Source organism: Hirsutella rhossiliensis (genome assembly GCF_020360975.1).
Source record: "Hirsutella rhossiliensis strain HR02 chromosome Unknown scaffold00012, whole genome shotgun sequence".
Taxonomy (NCBI): domain Eukaryota; kingdom Fungi; phylum Ascomycota; class Sordariomycetes; order Hypocreales; family Ophiocordycipitaceae; genus Hirsutella; species Hirsutella rhossiliensis.
This window is the reverse complement of record NW_025408678.1, coordinates 15,862-35,096: the sequence shown is the minus strand read 5'-3', so window position 1 is coordinate 35,096 and position 19,235 is coordinate 15,862. Positions and strand designations below refer to the sequence as shown.

Here is a 19,235-nt window from a genome sequence, read left to right as displayed (position 1 = left end):
CTTCAAATCACGAATGGTCAGAGAGGTTAAGGGAAGAAATACTGCAACGCCATACGAGAAATCACGCCTCGTTGTGCAAGGATACAATGATGATGGGAAACGTGGGATCCTCACACAAGCCCCTACCATCAGCCGGCCCGCACAACGCGTGGCCTTGGCCTTAGCACCGTTTCTCTGCACACGGGATATGTTCATCATGATCAGAGACATCACGATGGCATACACACAATCCCAGACCAAGCTGGCCCGTGTCATCCTTGCAGCCCTTCCTCAAGAACTCAAAAGAAGATATCCAGAGGAACAATCCTGCGAATCGTGAAGCCGCTATATGGCATCGCAGAGGCAGGAGCCCACTGGTTCAACACATATCACGACCATCACTGCCGCAAGCTTAATATGGAAACCTCTTCGTTTGACCCGTGCCTTCTGATCACGGCAAACAACATCGCCGACAAGGACCTGTTTGGCATCGCGGCCTTGCAAACGGATGACACATTCATTGTTGGCACAGATGCATTTCTCAAGATCGAGGAGAAAGAACTCTGCTTTAAGGCCAAGCCAAAAGAGATTCTCCAAGAAGGTTCCATCTGCGACTTTAACGGCAGCCGCCTGACCATACAAAATGGCTGTGTCATCGTCAGGCAGAAGGCCAAGCCAAAACCTCGAGGAGATCAATCTTCAGGCATCAAGTAGGCATCAGGATTATGCTGCTCAACGCGCCCGGGGCATATATCGCTTCGATTTGCCAACCCGAAGCAACATACGATTGTTCCGTTGCGGCACAAGCCCAAGAGCCCGTTAATACCGACTTCAAGGCTTTGAACAAGCGGATTGAATGGCAGATCAACAATCCCGACCGTGGCCTATGTTACATACCCATCGATCTCGAGAGCGCGAAGATCTTTGTGTTCACCGATGGATCATTCGCCAACAATAAGGATTTAAGCTCTCAAATCGGCTTTGTGATTATCATCGCCAATGAGACCGCGCAATCAACCGATTCATTTTCCATCCGCGGAAACATTCTTCATTGGAGCTCAACTAAATGCAAGCGCGTTACTCGAAGCGTTCTTGCATCAGAGATCTATGGATTGACATCGGGCTTCGATCTCGCATTTGTGATCAAGCAAACGGTCAATACGATCGCACAACGCCTTGATCTGAAGCAAATCCCGCTCGTCATTTGCACAGATTCATATAGCCTCTATGAGTGCCTCGTCAAACTTGGCACCACAACAGAGAAGCGACTCATGATAGATATCATGGCGCTGAGGCAGGCATATGAATCAAGGGATATTGCGGAAATCCGTTGGGTCAACGGCGCAGATAACCCTGCCGATGCTATGACGAAGGCATCACCAAACAGCGCCCTCACGCAGTTTATTAGCGACAATCAGCTAAACGTGAGGTGGAAGGATTCGTTCATCGCAATAACACAACAATTCTCGACGAGATTTAATCGGTTTTTCGTTCCTTCTTCTGCTTTACCGTCGTTCTTTATTCCATTCACATTAACGAGGAGATCCTCGTGTCCATATTCCAACGTGGGACCGATGGAATCAGCTAGCGCATCCGGCGCTCGAAATGCGGCCCATGATGGCGTGTGGCAGAACACACCCAGTGTGGGGAGGAGAGCTACAGTCAGAGCACACTATCCAACATAGTGATGCATCGTGGTAGGAGTTTGTTGGTGTTCTTGTTCGTGTTTTTCCTATCTCATCTTAATTCGCTGTGTTTGGTGTGTTTTGGTGGATTGATTAGTGCGCGATCATCGATTTAGAAAGAGGTTCCAGTGTTGGATCCACCTGTGCACTAGGCACCGATCGCGCACGTATAACTAATCGACCGCGCTAGTCACGTGCGAGTAAGAGGTGAGACACAGGGAGGAAGGTCTTTGCACACAGTTTGTATGGGACACGTTTCCCTAGTTACACAAGATATAACCAATTGAACCAGTTCGAATAACCTCACTGCAGTGAAGAGCCTGTCCACATAATAACTAGTAAAAAAAAAGGCATCACGTCTTTTCGGCTAACTTTTCGAAACTAAGCTTAAAACACGAAAAAAGCATACTAGGGGGGTCTAAAAGTCGACCCCCCGTGCTTGAACATTAAGCACGGGGGGTGCATTGACTAGGTAAAGGGTCACTGACTTGGAAATCGAACGTAGCTATATAAAAGTGGCCGCGTAACGCTTATAAATTTAGGTACTCTACGTTATAAGGGATTTCCCGGTGATCTGCCGGATCGGGCGATTCGCCGGATTCACCGCCAGTTCACGTCTCCACTTCAATCCTGAATTTCTCCACCACCATGGCCCCGATTGATGAAGCGCTTGAGTTTCTGAAGCTGTGTGACACTGTTAACTATGCCAAGACTGCGCGTCAGTTCAATTGCGACGAGACTACCCTGCGACGGCGACACCAAGGCAAACAGAGGTCAAGACGGGATGCCGACAGTTTGTATAAGTCACGTCTCTCAAAACAGCAAGAAAGGGATCTTGTTGCGTATATTCGCAAGCTTTCATCACGTGGGATTCCGCCTACGCTGCCGATGATCAAAAGTTTTGCCCAGGATATCGCCAAAATTGAGGTCGGAAAGGACTGGCCGTATAGCTTCGTCCGACGTAACAGCGATGAGCTCGGTTGCACTTGGTTCGACGGTTTTGATATCGCAAGAAAGAGAGCAGACAATGCTTCTAGATACAGAGCCTACTATGAGCTTGTAAGTAGGTGCCCAAGTCCATCCCTTCATTGCTGATCGTACAAGATTGGCGAGAAAATCGAGAAATACGACATCCTGCCTTGCAACACGTATAATGTGGACGAAAAGGGCTTTCTCCTCGGCGTCATCAATCGTACCAAGAGAGTATTCTCTGTTCGTGCCAAGAAGCAAGGAAAATTGATCGGTGCTGCGCAGGATGGCAACAGATCATGGATCACGTTCCTGGCATGTGTCTGTCAAGACCTGACAGCGCTACCCCCGTTTCTCATCTACCAAGGCAAGCCAGGGCAAGTTCAGGACTCCTGGCTCACGGAGTTTGATCCGGAGCACCAAGCGGCGTTTTCACAACCTCAGAAACGGGTTGGACGAACCATGAACTTGGAAAGGAATGGCTCATTGGTGTTTTCGACCGGTTCACGAAAGAAAAGGCGCGAAACGGCCGGGATTACCGCCTCCTGATTACCGACGGACACTCTAGTCATGTCAATATGGACTTCCTGGAGTGGTGTGACCAGCATCGGATAATCGTTGCCGTGTTTCCGCCGCATTCCACGCACAGGCTGCAGCCCTTGATGTGTCCCTTTGGCCTCTTTCGACCGCATACACCAACCAGCTCATCCAGTGGACTGCAAAGACACAGGGACTCATCGGGCTATCGAAACGCGAGTTCTGGTCGTTATTTTGGAACGCATTCGGGTCATCTTTCTCGGCGGAGAACATCGCAAGTGGTTGGAAACGGACCGGACTCCTCCCATTTGACCCTGAAGTCGTTTTGTCGCAGATCGCGGAGAAAACAGAAGATGAGTCTGAGTCTGGCGACAGCTCCGTTGACTCGCTCGCCCTGCAGCAGCCCACTGCTCGGGATTTGCGCCGACTTGTCGACAAGGTAGTCGATGGATCCTCAAAAAACGCTAGCCGAGACAGTCGGAAGCTCAAAAGTACTCTCGAAAGTCTCCAATCTCAGAACGAATTGCTTCGATATGAGAATCAGGGACTTCGGGAGACTATCTTTCACGAAAAGCAGCGCAGAATGCGCGGTAAAGCTCTGAAGGATTACCTTTTCGATCGTGTAGATCCTAACTCGGCGCAGGTATTTAGCCCTGCAAAAGTGGCCCAAGCGCGCTTGAAGAAAGCAGCCATGGAGACTCAGAAGCAAGAAGAGGCCTTGGAAAGAACGACAAAGGTTTGAGCGACAGCAAAAGGCGGCAAACCTCAAAGTTCTCGCTCTGGAGAAGAGAAGGCAGCGGGAGGCAAAAACTGAGCAAAGACGTCAGGCAAAGGAAGCCAGACAACAAGAGCGGGAGAAAAACAGGCAGATACGGAAAGAGCTCAAGCGAAAGAACCAGAAAAAAATGTCGGAAATGGGATCCGGACCCTCTGTTGCTCCACAGACTCGCGAGAAGAGTCCGGGCGTTCGAGACGAGATTGTCGTCGCCATTTCGGCTCCACCAGAACCGACGACAGCTCCGGAACACTCAAAATCGCCAAACATTAAGTTGCGTAAAGATCCAAAGCCGGCATTGACCACTTCCTCACGTCCCAAAAGCCATCATTGGCTGTCGAGCGCGACCAGGAGATGGTAGTCGCAATGCGGGGACTTGCGCGATCGGGACGCCACAGGAAGCGGCCACGGTGGCTTGATGACTGCGAAGTAGATTGAATGGAATTGCTAGGCATCTTTCTTGCTTCTGCTTTAATGTGAGATTGTTTCATATTATTTTCGTGGAGTTTCACTCAAATCTTCACCGGAATGCAAGGAACCAAAATCCGGCGAATCGTCCGATCCGGCAGATCACCGGGAAATCCCTTAAGGGAAGCTGGGAAGAAGGTTATGCACTTAAACGAGGAAATTGAGTACATAGCGCGGCTATGTTATGCTTATAAATTTGGTTGGCGCTAATGTACCCTACCGTTTCCCAGTCAGTGACCCTTTCCTAGTCAATGCACCCCGTGCTTGATGTTCAAGCGCGGGGTCGACTTTCAGACCCCTAGTATATCGCGCTGATCTGGCGACTCGGCAAGTCTGCATTGACTAGGAGGGCTGTGCCATGGGACGAAGTGCCCTCTAGGTGCCGTACACGGCTTCCGCCGCCTGCGCTGTCCATCTTTGGGCCATCTACATGTAACATGTTGTATTCAAGCCGAGTATAAAGTTATAAACCAGCCGCCTTCTTGCCATAATCATGTAATATGCCGAGCTGCATAATGCACTCGTACTCATTACGCTAGATTATTCTCTCGTTTACAAACTTCCAGCTTATAGCATTCACTATGTACGGGCGCCGGCTTGCCGTCGTCCTATCCACGTCGCTTTGTCTGCTACCATGGCCCAGTAGCTGTCAAGTCTCGCCAATTGAACCGCCAGCGCAAACACCAATCAAATTGGTTGCCCGTGGTGACGGCGACCTTACAATAGCACGTATTCAGGAGCTTGGTGGCATTCCGGCCAAGTTTCATCCTCAAGCGTCTTCTGAAGCATACCAGCTCTTGATGCATCAAGATGGCCCTTTTGATGATACTAGCATATTCGTCTCAACTTCTACAAAGTTCAAGGTCGCCAACGACTTTGTGAAGCTAAGGGCTCCAGGTAAAGGGGTTGTGTCTATAATCCAAGCAACACCAAATTTTGTCGACATGGCTACGTCTCTCGGAGACCGCAGTTTAAGCCCGGAGGAGGCAGAAGTCGCGGCGGTTGGGGGAATCCGTCTGCAGCAAATTAGAGGATGGCTAAAGCCGAATCATGACGTACCCGACGACGCAGAACTGGAACAGGTCGTTGACAGCAGTTTCTTTGAGAAAAACCCAGAGTATGACGAAGCTTTCGATCAGTTTGCCGCTACTCTTAACCAACCACAACTAGCCGGATTCGAAGATGATGAGGCTGTGTGGGGAACGGAAGAATGGAAAGCCCTCAAGCCCCCTCAGGGCCAGTCAGCCCAGGACAATGTCAAGGCATTCATGGACAAGAACGGGGCCGCAGTAGGCTGGGAAGGCAACTTTCCCTCAAGTTTTCCCGTCAAAGATTCTGAAAGCCCCGGGGGCGAGCCTGGCGATGAAACACCCAAGAATGAGCCCTGCAAGAGAGACGGACTACTTTGCGTGGGAAAGAGTGGTCCCAACACCGACAAGGAGCCCAACAAGAGTCGGCCGGGAAGTTCCAACGACGACGGAATTGCCAAGAGTGAGCCGGAGCGTGTTCTCCCTCCAGCCGAAGAGGAGATTCCAAAGATATTGCCGGAACCTCCAGCCGAGGTGTTGCACCCCAATTTTATTAGAGTTGCCAGCTACCTGCAAGCAGCACAGATGCTAACCAGCGTCGCGCATTCCGCCATTGACCATATTAATAATAGCTCTCTTGGGTCCGACATTGAGCACCACAACTGGGCTGCAGTCCTTAAGGACAGCGGATCTATTCTTCACCAAGTTTCAACCGATAACGTTCCAGGTCTCCACGACATAGAAAAGGACGTGGCTAAGATGAAGAGCGATTTGCAGTCCATTGACATGGATAGGCCGCTAGAAGCTGTGACTAAAATTCACAGCATCTTAAGCGAGCACACGGCCAATGTTGAGCTTATTATTGTGGAAAACTATGTTCCAGGACTGCCAGAGATTAGATCAAATTTCAATGGGACATGGGATGAGGTGAAACACGTGCTCGAAAAGGACGAAAGCTCGGTATTAAAGGCAGAAGAAATTGCCCTTTCCATCAGCAAACGAACACTCTCAACCATCAACGACGTTCTTCGCGGTTGGTTTCCCTTCTATAAAGAGAGCCAAGACACTACAAGAGAGCATATAAACAAGGTCCACGAAGATTTTGTTAAATACAAGAACAACAAAGAGAGCCTTGGGACGCTTATCAAGGACGGTATTACATGGCCCGTAACACATTTCAGAGATGCCCTGCATAAAGTGGCGCAGAACTACATTCCTTGGTTCAAACCGGTAGAGGATAAATTACATTTACGGGGCAGGTCGCAGCCTCGCAATACGCTACCGCCCAACGTCGGCGACGACAAGAACGAAAAAGGCGAGCAGGAACCTTTTAAATTTCAACAACAGGAGTGGAACAAGTACATCCGCCAACGGAATGCATCCGACTGGAGCAAGACTGATGAGTGCATCGGCGCCAAGGCGCAGGCCCGGCAAGGAGACGTGGCAAAAGTAGGGACATGGCAAACGCAAACGAACGAGTTGACACGCGCCTGTTATGCTGAGCAGTTTAACGAATGGAAGGCTGCAAAAGATCCGTTTCAGGTTCACCAAGATGAGTGGGAAAGCTTTATCAGTAGTGGCCTGGACTTGGGAAATTCTACCACGTGCGTTGAGGACAAAGCACAGAACTGGAAAGGAGATGCGGCGAAGGAAGAGGAATGGAATAAGCACATGAGTGCACTTCTACGAGAGTGCTATACGGAGCAGTTCAAGGATTGGACCAAGGGTCGTCGCCCCCTCGCGACTATGGTCAGACGCTACCGTTATAACTTGTAGAGTTTTTTACCAGTTCTGTAAGGCGGCTCGAGAAGGCGGCGAAATCACCACGTAGAACTACATTATCTATAAAGTCAAATGTGGCCGAAAGTACTCGGATTACCCATATAGCTGCTTCGAAGCGTGTCGTACCTGTTTGTGTAAATAGCTTCACTTTGTAATATGTATATAGGGATAATGGTGAGAGGAAAGAAAAGGAGACTCGAGAGGGAAGGGTAATGTGAGCGGGCCAAGTGGCCAGGCTCAAGTGAGCTGGGAGGAAGGACAATGCCGGTGATGGCCACGGCCGGAGGTAACAGAATCGAGAAAAAGCAAGAAGGTCGCGTGTATTTAAGAGGCGAGGGTCAGGCAGTCATTTGATCAGAACAAGCGGCGTTGCGGACAAGCAGTCTTGCCTCTTTGCAGGCCCTCACCTTTTTCCGTGACGAGCGAAGTGGCGTGTGGTACGACTTACACGGATTTGAAGCCTTGAGCCCACGACCGCCGATCACGCGGAAACACCACAAGCCGACTACGAATGTCACTACGAGGTCCTTCTTGCCGTGATTAAATGATCTGAGACTACAAGAGACGATACGAGAGAAAGTAGTGGTGGCCTTGCTGCTGCGCGTGCTGTTGGTGTTGTGCCCTCGTCCCCGTCACAGTAAGGGAGTGTGGGTGTTTTAATAGCGATTCGGGATGCAGCGACGAGCTAAAAGGGGAAAGGCTTGCCTAAAGCAGAAGGCTGTAGTGGCCGGCGGGGAATTTGCAATGTCCGACTTTACTTAGCAAGTAACCTTCGGCGCTTGCTCTGCTTATTATAGACAACGCAGAATTATCCAAGGAGTCGCTCGACTTTCTCTTTTATTACCTCTTTCTGCCTTCTAAGCTTCCCGATAGCTATAATAGCTCTAGTAGTAACGAGTCAATCTTAATTGACTTTATACTAGACTCTTTGCGGCGGTTTCTAGACGAGGCAGACGCTAAGTATAAGACGGCTGCTAAAGCTGCTATTTCTATAATAGAGAATATACGAACGGTAAGAGAGACGCAAGGATATTTATAAGTGAATAGCGTGCTAGAGACCTTATAGCGTATTGCCTCCTTCGGTATCTCTTTTAGCCTATATTATATTATCCCTATATATAGACTTCTTAATACTAACTTAGATATTTAGAAGTTATTACTTTATTTACGTTAAGGCTTAGAACGTAGGAGTTCTTATTTACTAGGTTAAAGGCTCTATGTTATTCGAGCTCTTCGAACTATTACGAATTAACTCGTTCGTCTTTAGCGCCCGCGCCGACTAATTCGCTAATTCCCCGCGACTACGATCCGTGTCTCCTAGGATATCTTTACGTAGGCCGATTTCTAGTCCTTTATAGCTAAGACTCTAGTTAAGATAAGCCTATAAATAGTCCTAGGAATAAAGGAAAAAGTCGTTAAGGCCGGGCAGAGGCACGATAAGGACCGGAATACGACCGATCTACGTATCGTAATAGAGCTATTAATAAGTTTACTCTTAGGCTTAGGCGAGCTAACGAATATAGACGGAATCTATATAAATACCTATAAGGAGGTTATATAGGCTAATAGCAAGCTCCCTTAGAGGAGGTCTAAGCTATAGCTACTTATCCGGGTCTCGTTATAGCTACGATATTACGAAATAGTAGCGGCTCTAAGGGCGCTTATAAGTCTTTTATAGTATTCTTATTAGCTCGCGTACTTAGGGCTGCTAACCGCTAGGAATTACTAAGCGATATTCTCTACGTAATAGTAACTAAGATTTGCCGACGGCTTAAGAAGCTAAATAACCCGCGAAACGGTAAGTAGCTTAAGACTATCGATAAAGCTATTTCGGAGGCTAATCGCAAAGCGCTAGTAAAAGATCTAATAACTTTGCGAGCTATAGCTCGACTTAGCGGCAATTTCGGAACTCGATATAGAAAAGGATAACTATATCCCCCTTAGGGTAATAAACGATTTTATATCCTCTATTTTAGAACGGAAGAATTTAGATAAGACGAGTTTCTCTTTAATAGTAGGCGTCTATTACCTCGATATATACGTGCTTCCTTCGGTCTATATAGATACCGAATTAGCTTATCTACCGTTCTAACTTACTATAATTAAGATATAGGTAGCTAGTAATATCGACTCTTAGATTAAGAGGTATATTAATAAAGAATCCTTATATAAAAACTTATACGATTTACTACGAAAGTACTATATAGTAGCGTCGTCTTAGTACGATAGTCGACTTAAAGGAATATCTAGAATAATTCTTATTATTCTCGAACTCTAGGTTAGCGCGGATCGGGCAGCGGTCTATACTCTCCCGATACTATAGGACTACGATCTAGAGATCCTAGTCTAAGTATACTAAGCGATATTACTCGGATTCCGGGGGGATATAGTAAGGCTTTATAGAGCTAAAGAGTATATTAAGCAGCGATAGTCTTTTATAAAAGACGCTTAAGCCTTCTATCTTTTATTCCTATGGTAATAAGGAATCGTTCTTAGTACGATATTATTTACGATCGAATCTATACTAAGGATTATTGCGTAGGATTAATATCGACGCTATAAAAATAAGGTAGGCGAAGTAAAAAGAATTCTAACTTCTTAAGAGAGAGTATAACGATCTAATAGAACGCTATAGGTATAGCGCGTACTAATAGGTTTAGCTAGAAGAAGACGGAATATAATACTAGGAGCATACCCTATAGTATAGTTATTGCGAGCTATAAAGAGGAGTATAAAATCTAACTATCGCTATATATAAATAGCCGCTGCCTATAAAAATATTTAAAGTATAGGCAATAGTATTTAAGCTAGCCGTCCCTCCTATTTTCGGCTACTAGCGAGATATAATACTCTATATCCTTAATAACGTGCTCCGATATAAAGACTTTCTAAGTTCTTAGCCTATAATATCCTATTACCTTCGGGACTATAAAGGGCTTTTAAAGTATATAGCTCCCGACTAGCGCGTTTACCTCTTATCTAAAACGAAGCCTTATATCGTTACTTATAAACGAGATAAATTTATCGCTAGTAGTTCGATATCGGACGTATATATTAATAATAGCCTTCGTTTCTAGTACTTTAATAACTTTTAGGGCGTTTTATTAAAGAGATAATGCCTATACTTACTCTTTTAGATCACTATATATTTTAGCTGCCTAACCGCTTTAAGGCAATATAATGCTTCCTTAAGCTAAACTATTTTCGCTTAAACAGAGAAACTCTTAATAAAGTTATAGCTAGCTAGTCGAAATATCTAGAGTATATAACTCTAGGTAAGTATAAGGCTCTAGCTAAACTGCTATTTAGGTACCGGATATAGTAGATAAGCGTGCTTAGCAGCTTATAGCGCTAAGTATTAACTTTAATAAGGCTAAGATAGCTATATTTTTACTATAGATTAGTCTCTGCCGGTTTAAAGTTTTCTAAGGAAGTTTTAATGTGCTCTTATACGCGTTTCTATAATATAGAGTTTAATAGGAGGATATATAAACACCTACTTATATCTATCTCCTATATTAGTAAGAACTAAGATTCTTATACTATACTTTAGATCTATACCTTTCTATTAGCACGCCTCTTATCTATAATAATAGAAGATTTAAAAGGACTTTTTCTTAATATTCTTTATAAATATAAGAGTATTTCCTACTAGTGTCGCGAAGCGTAGCTTGATTTCGTAGTTCTCGAAGATATCCCTTAGTAAGAGGGACCAAGGAAGCTAAAAACACCCGGTATAGAAGAAGGAGCTAAAAAGAAGGTATAGAAAGGAGAGGGCATAAGGGGAAGTATAAGTAGCGAGAGATAAGACGGATATGCCGGAAACGGCTGCAAAGGAAGGAAAAACCGGTAAAAAGCTCGGTAGTTAAAAGGATATTAGTAGCTTCTTTAAGCAGGATCTTCTTTATTAATTAAGATGCTAGACGGGTATAAATAGGGGCGTTAGATAAAGGAAAGAAGGACAATTAAGGCAATATAACAATCACTCCCCTACCTTTATTACTGCCCCGTAAGAATCAAATCTCTGCCCTGCCTATCCGACCCTTACTTCTAATTTCACCTTCGTATATTTTATATATACTTCTCGTATCTCTTCGAGTTATAAGCCCGGGAGGAATAGAATTCCTATACCTTCCGGCTGCTATAAAAGGCACCTTTCTTATATCCTCGTAGCTTCCCTTTACCCCTCTTACTAGAAAAGCCGATTTTTAACCGACTTTTCTACCCTTCCCCGCAATAATATCGAAAAACGACTCTGCCGCCCCTACGGTCCGTAGGACGATTCTTATAGAGCCCTAAGATTAGGATAAGTAGGTAAAGGAGCTACGGGCTCGTATAGACAGAACTATCTATAATTTAGTCTTCTCTAATAAGTAGGACCCTCTCGAGCCCCCTCTTCGTCTTAGGGCAACGGACTTTATAGAGGGAGCTACCCTCTTCTCCGAGCTAACCTCTGCATAATAGAGAGCTTTTTCTGCTGCCTTAGGTAACTACGAGAGTCACCGTAAGGAATACCTTTATAAGACGAAGCTGCTAACTGCTGCACGCACGGCGATAACGGAATCCGTTAGTGCCGTAAAGCTAATCTCTCTTCGAGAGGAAGAGACTCTTAGGCAGTGGCTTTTAAAGCTCGAGACCTTAATAGCTCCCTCGAGAGGTTATATAACTAACCGTATTAAGAAGACCTATACGGCCTACCTAGGAGCCTTTTTTACTAGGAACCTACTAGCTTCTTCGTAGCTAGCTAAGTAAGAAGAAATCCTCGAGGAAGCTAACTAATACTTCCTTATAGAAGCTCTTTCCGGCTAGTGGCTACGGGATATATCTCTACTAATAAAGCCTATTAGTAACGGTTACTCGACTATCTTTCGAGAAGCTAGCTAAGAACTAGACGAAGAGGCTGCTAGAGTATAATAGTAAGCAGTCTTATTCCTTCGTGGCTAGCACTCGACCTAGACGGCTCGACCTGCAGCTGCTGCAGCCCCTATTGCTGCGGCCCCCGCTGCTGCTGTTACGGCTGTTGCTCCTTCGGCTCCTCCTCCCTCGAGAGCCTTAACCTAGTCTTTAACGGCTGCCCTAGTCCCGGCCCCGGCTCCGCCTTTTGCTCCGGGTCCGGTCCCGTTAGTTAGACCGGCCCGACTAGTCCCCTAATAGACCTTTCAGTCCGTTAGTCGAAAAATCAGGGAACTAGTCGAAATCGAACCTCTTCGTTAAAATCAGCAATAAGGGGTAAAAAGGGGGGGTTTTTAAGTAGACCTTCCGGACCGGGACGAGGATTCCTCGAAGAAACGAACGAGAAGGAATCGACCTACCTACTAAGCATATAAAAAGCCCTATCGGCTAGAAGACTGCTAGTAGGTCTTCGAGGAAAACCGACCTAAAGGAATTAACCCTTTAAAGAGGCTACGAGAAACAGTATAACAGTCTCTTAAGGAGGACCCCTCGTTATAGAAGAAGATAGACGAGATTTAGGTTACTAAGAAATAGCAACTAACGCCGCTACCGTAAATTCGAGGAAAAATCGTTGGTATAGTAAATCCGGCCTTCGTCTTCCCTACGGATTAACAAGGCCAAGACCAACCGTTAGAGCCCTCCGACTATCCCCTACGAAAATCAGCTATCCTTAACTCTAGTGCTTCCCTCGATATTTATAATATACTCTTACGATTCCGGTCCTTTAAGAAGGCACGGAGGGAATACCTTATTGCCGGGGAATTAACCGTATAGATAGAGGGATACGGAAGGGTGAATTTTACGATGAAATTACCTAATAGGTCTATACGAATTCTTCGACGAAAAAGGGTAGCTTTTTACCCTCGATTTTTAACGAGCCTAATTTCCTTCCGCCTTCTTCGAGAGGAAGGAATCTTCTAGGATACGACGTCTAAGCCTATAAGGCTAGTCTAGAAGAATTAGACTATTAGGCTTATCGAGGAGAAATTCGGTTAATTTATTCTCGAATTCCGACCTATCCTTAGGAAGGAATCTCTCGAGAAGTTAGCTTTCCTACTTAAAGGAGGGTAGGTTTAAAGGACCTCTTCCGGCAGCCTAAGGAGACGGCATTCTTTAGCACGCACGACTTAGTTACCCGGGCCCCCTAGCTTTATATAAGCTAGGCTAATAACAGGGCGTACGAATAAGGGGCCTAAAGACCGTCGAATGTAAACACTACGGCTAAGGAAAGACTAGGAGACGAATTTCTAGACGAACGCCTTTACGGCCGGACTAGCCGTATAAGGAAATTTAGGTCGACTAGACCGACGTCTCTAGGGATTAGGAAAGCTTCGTTAGGGTAATGTTTTTATAGACGCTTTTTAGGGATAGTTTTCCTATTTCTTACGGACCTACCTAAGTAAGTATAACTAGTCTGCCTCTAGGACTTCGTTAACTAGATAAAATCCTACTTTAGCTACGAGGTAAAGAAGATATAGTCTAACGGAGAGCTATTTACGAAGGATATCTTAAATTAGCTTTAAAAGGCATTTTACCCTCCCGTTAGCACCGAATACCTAGGCCTAGAACGGAGGGGCAGAAAGATTAGGGGGTGCTATAATAGAAAGGGCCTATACGATAAGACTTACTATAAGGCTTCTACACGACCTTTAAAGGGAAGTCGTTAAGACCGCCTATTACCTTCGGAACCGGACCCTAAGGGACCCTAGGGGACCAAGGGACTATAGGGACCTAGAGACCCTTGTTAAGACCTAAGGAATAGACTAGAAATCCCCCCTCGAGCTCTTTACGAAGAAGAGGGCCTCGCTAGCCTACCTTCGTGCCTACGGCTATAAGGCATACGCAATAACTACCGATATATAGCTAAAAAGGAAGAAGAAAAGAAAGCTTAATCCTAGAGCCTTTATTAGTTACCTCGTTAGGTATAATTCTACGAATATCTTCCGGATCTAGATTCCTCTTTTATAGAAGGTTATTTCGACTAGGATATAATTTTCGACGAATCTAGCTTCTTTAACGGAAAGAAGGATTAAAAGCCCCTCTTACTTATATAACGTTAGCTAATTTAGAAGATCTAAATCCCCCCTTCCTAATAGTCTTAAGAAGAGGTCCTAGATAAGGAAACGGAAGAAGAAACCGACGTTAAAGTAGTCGAGGATAACGCCGACTTCGAAGAAGAGGAAGCTACTAGATTAGATAATCTAGACGAAGAAGGAGACTATAGAAAGCGGTAGAGCTAGAATACGCCTACCTACCTACGCCTCCTCCTACGTAAGAAGAAGATCTAGAAGCAGCTTTTTTAGTTAGTTTTCCCGTCTCGACCCCTAAGGGGGTAGGAAAGGCACCTCTCTTAAAGGATTACCTAGCTGCCTTTTTATCCCTACTTTAAGAAGTAAAGGAAGGTATAGGGCCCGATACGGATACTAAAGAAGACTAACCTCTCCCCTATTTCGATCGTTTTTCCGACTTCTACCTAACGCTAATAGAAGACGGTTCCTATAGAGCGTTTATAGTAGGCCGGCTCTTTAAGCTATAGCTATTAGTAAGGAAGGTATATAAAAGAGACCTCCTAGACCTACTAGTAAACTAAAAGCAGCTAGAAAAACACCCTTTGAGACTAGTTTTCTAGGCCTAGAAAGACCACCTAGCCTTACACGAAGAGATAGGGTCTTTCGAAGAGGTCCTTAAGGAAAAGCAAGAGGAAAATAGGTCCTTAGCTATAAGTAGGTCTTTATCTATAAGACTAATAAACACGGCTTCCTTTAAAAGTGCAAGGCCCGGCTAGTTATCTACGGGAACTAGTAGGAAAAAGGGGATTTACCTACTAGGGCAACTACCTTAGTAGGGATGTCTTTTCGGACCCTTATAGCTATAGCAGTAGAATTCGACCTCGAGCTCGATTAAATAGATATAGTTAACGCCTTTATTAACTGCCTACTTAAGAAGAAGAAGTTATCTATATACGCCTTCTACTAGGCTTCTAATAGCTAGGAAAGGTTCTATGGCTTAGAAAGCTCTATACGGATTACGAAGATCACCCTTCTTTAGCAATAGCATTTAATAGGTTCCTCAAGCCCTAGGCTTTACGAAAGTCCCTTAGGAACCGTATATAATATAAAGGGTAAAATTACGGTCTTCTTCTACGTCGACGATATTATCTAGGCCTACCTAAAAGAGGAAGAGGCTGCTACTAGGAGGCTATACGAGGCCTATAATAAAGGTATAAGATAACTAGGCTAGGGGAGCTAAAGTAGTTCCTAGGGATACGAATCCTTCGGAATAGGTCCTAACGGATAATCTAGCTTACCTAAGACGCCTATATCGATAAGGTCGCTTATAAATTCCTTCTTAATTCCCTCGATAAGAAGCTTCCCTCTACGCCTATATTAGACGAAGAGCTTTTACCTAATCCGTCCTTTTAAGCTAAATTGCTTGAGAGCTTCGAAATAAGCTACTATTATAACTTTAAGTATAGCAGAGCTACTAGCTCTTTTAGAAGCGTTAAAAGAAGCGATTTTCCTTAGCCGGCTAATAATATCGTTACGACTATAAATTCCGTCCCCGTTAGCTATAGAATACGATAATACGTAGACTATACGGATTCTTACGGAGGAAAACAGTAAGCTGTCGACCCGGCTACGGCATATCGATATCTACTAGCATTGGTTACGCTAAGAGGTCTAAAGGGGACTTATTTCCGTCCGTTAGGTTCTAACGGCATTAATAAAAGCCGACGGTCTTATAGCCCCTGCCGAAGCAGAAGCTAGCTGTCTTCTTATAGTAAATTAGGCTAGAAGACGTTCGAGAGAAGCTGTCCTTAGAGCCCGCCTTAAGAGTCTACGAGAGGAGCCAATAGCCTGCACGAGAAGGTAACGTCTATAGCCGAAGAAAAGGAAGAGGTTTTTCCCTTAGAGGGCCCCTATTTTAATTAGGCTTTTCCTTCTAAGAAGGCCCCTTTCTTATAGGACTTTCCCCTCTTTGCCCTTTTCCTTAAGTAGGTCTAAAGAGCCTAGGGACCGAAAGGCCCCTGCTTTCTCGAGTAAAGGGAGAAGTGCAGAGCTAAGAACCCCTATACGCTCACTAGCCCGAAGCCGATTAGCTATGCCCTTACTATAAGGGCAGGCTATAGCTAAGGGGGTGTGTCGCGAAGCGTGGCCTAATTTCGCAGTTCTCGAAGATATCCCTTAGTAAGAGGGACCAAGGAAGCTAAAAACACCCGGTATAGAAGAAGGAGCTAAAAGAAGGTGCAGAAAGAAGAGTAGGGGCATAAGGGGAAGCATAAGTAGCGAGAGATAAGACGGATGTGCGGAAACGGCTGCAAGGAAGGAAAACCGGCAAAAGCTCGGTAGTTAAAAGGACATTAGTAGCTTCTTTAAGCAGGATCTTCTTTGTTAATTAAGATGCTAGACGGGTATAAATAGGGCGTTAGATAAAGGAAAGAAGGATAATTAAGGCAATATAACAATCACTCCCTACCTTTATTGCTGCCCCGTAAGAATCAAATCTCTGCCCTGCCTGTCCGACCCCTTACTTCTAATTTCACCTTGTATATTTTATATATACTCGTATCTCTTCGCGAGAACTAGTAGCTAGCTAAGTTACGACGTAGAGCTTATTAGGAGACCGATAATAAGCTATAGAAGGAGTTTTAATATATCTTACTTAAAAATTTTCTTATTTATATAGATTTATTTAACGTCGATACTAAGTTTCTTTATTAAATTCTTTTAAAGCTAGAGTAGTTATTATTCTTAATTAAAGCTTCTATTTATATCTATAATAACGCTAACTTACTTAATAAAACAGCGTAACCTCTCTAGTAAGCTATATAATAGATAGTAATATACTTTATATTAAGCGCGCCCTATATTTATATAGAGCTTAGTTTAAGATAGGGGATACTTTCCTTAACCTAGTTACTAAGCGCTACTAGCCGGCCTTTACTCTAGAAACTACTTAGTGCGTTACCCCTTTAACTTATTATTAGCTTACGACGACGTACTCTTAATCTAAAGTCTATCTTAATATTCTAATAAGATAGCTTCTAGTTAACGGCCGGCCTTTATCTCGCTTACCCTATAAGTATAAAGCGTATACTAGTTACTAGAGATTATTTAGATACTCCGCTATCGATATTATACTTAGTCCTTTAATAAGTATATAATTTTATAGTACTAATAATTTTAAGGTTATATCGTCTACTTTAGAATATAGAGTACCTTTAGTAGCTAGTTAAGTTATAATTAGGATCTACTAGTACGCTTAGAGAAGAACAGGTTAAACCTTGCTTATTCCGCTATATACCTTCCTAGCGTACTACTAAACTACTTTATTAAGGACTACGTTTACTAGTACGATTACGATACTAAAACTATTAAGTTTCGCCTTATTAAGGATCCTTAGAGTTTCTACGAGGATAACTAGTCTCTTAGCTAGCATAGCTTAAATTAAAAGCTTACTTAGAGTAAGTACCTATACTTACTATACCTTAGAGTAGCTTAGTAGAGTAAATTATAGAATTCTATCCCTACTTAAGGCTCGCCTAGATCTTTATATAGTGCTAATAGGATACTTACCTTCTTTTATAGAGCTCCTATAACTATAACTTAGCTTTTAGCTTAAGCTAAGGGAATTAGTAATTCGATTAAGGGAATTCCTAGGGATATAGGTCGATAATAACTAGTCTTTTAAGATACTTATAGGTTTTAAAAGTAAGCTTATCTTATAAGACGTTAATAATATATAGTATAGAAGGGTTATTATACTATAAGCTAATATCTAATATTAGATAAAATAGTATAAGACTTTTAGCGTATATATAGATACTTTAGAAATATATAGTACCGCTTATTAAGTATAGGCCTATTTTATTAATAATCTACTCTATTAATAAAAGGATAATAGTAAAGTAAAAGTAAGCTTTACTCTCACCTTTTTATACTATGACCTATTCTATCCTAACCTATTTACTTACTAAATAGGAACGGAGTAGGCTCTAAAGATCTTTAGGTTAGCTATAGTTCGCTCTATTAGCTACTTAAGTTAAGTTACTATAGATATATTAGTATCTATTACTACTCTTACCCGGCCGCTCCTTCCATCTACCTTATAAGAGATATATAGGTAGTTAAGTAGTCGCGGTATCTAAGCTCCTAGTATAGGACTCTCGTTTCTATAAAGCTACCTAGGGTATCCTTAATAACGCTTCTACGATTAACTTTCTCATCCTATAAAGGCAATCGAGCCTATTATAAGAAGGTATAAGCAATAATGTAGAATCGGGTAATCGATAACGTAAGCGGAAGGATCGGTCGAAGGAGTATAGGTAGGATTTCGTCCGGAATTTATAACGAGCATATAAGGGGCTGAATATATTAAAAGAATAGCGTTGTAAAAGATGCTTGCAAACTTACTTATTCTATCTACTACTCCTAGGGAAATCCTTCGTCTTTTATAGACCATTGCTCGCCTACTAGTAGACTAATTAGTTAGCTTTCTAGCATATTCTATAGTGATTAAAAAGCTCTATCTATAGTATATCTTCCTAACTTAGTAGGTAGTCTAATTATAGCGTGATGGTTGACGTAAGACTATGGGTTCTAGTATAAGTAGTGGATTTAACTAGAATATTCTATGCCCTACCTATTCTCGTATCGCGGATATCTTCGGAACCGCTAGGCTAAAATAGGCAATAGGGTATCCGTTCTGCTCGTAATTAGCTTATGCATTTTATGCATATTTTTGTTCGTAAGGATAGGCTTATCCTAACCCGCTTTTCCTAGAGGAAGGTATAGATATCTAGTAGAGGTCTTTGTCTTTTAAGGGTTATTCCCTTAGACTATATTATAGAGCCTCTTTTTACTAGCTTATTCTATAAAGCCTCTCTATGCCTATTATTTCTTTATAATAGTAAAATAGGAATATAAGGGTATATTCTTATACCTATCTAACTATAATACGCTAAAATATACCTTATTAAGTAAGAAATTATATAAAGGGCTAGCTAATATATATCTAGTTTCGGCGCTAAATACTTTACTAATAGGTATAATAAGTTCT

General features: G+C 43.5%; 1 protein-coding gene across 1 annotated transcript; it reads left to right on the top strand.

Moving 5' to 3' along the window:
- Positions 1-5,357: 5,357 nt before the first annotated feature.
- On the top strand, positions 5,358-7,217 carry HRG_09179 (heat-labile enterotoxin alpha chain domain-containing protein; the record flags this gene model as incomplete). The annotated part of the gene is made up of 1 exon (XM_044867650.1): positions 5,358-7,217. The coding sequence occupies one exon, from the start codon at positions 5,358-5,360 to the stop codon at positions 7,215-7,217; it is 1,860 nt and encodes a 619-aa protein (XP_044716910.1).
- Positions 7,218-19,235: the final 12,018 nt, after the last annotated feature.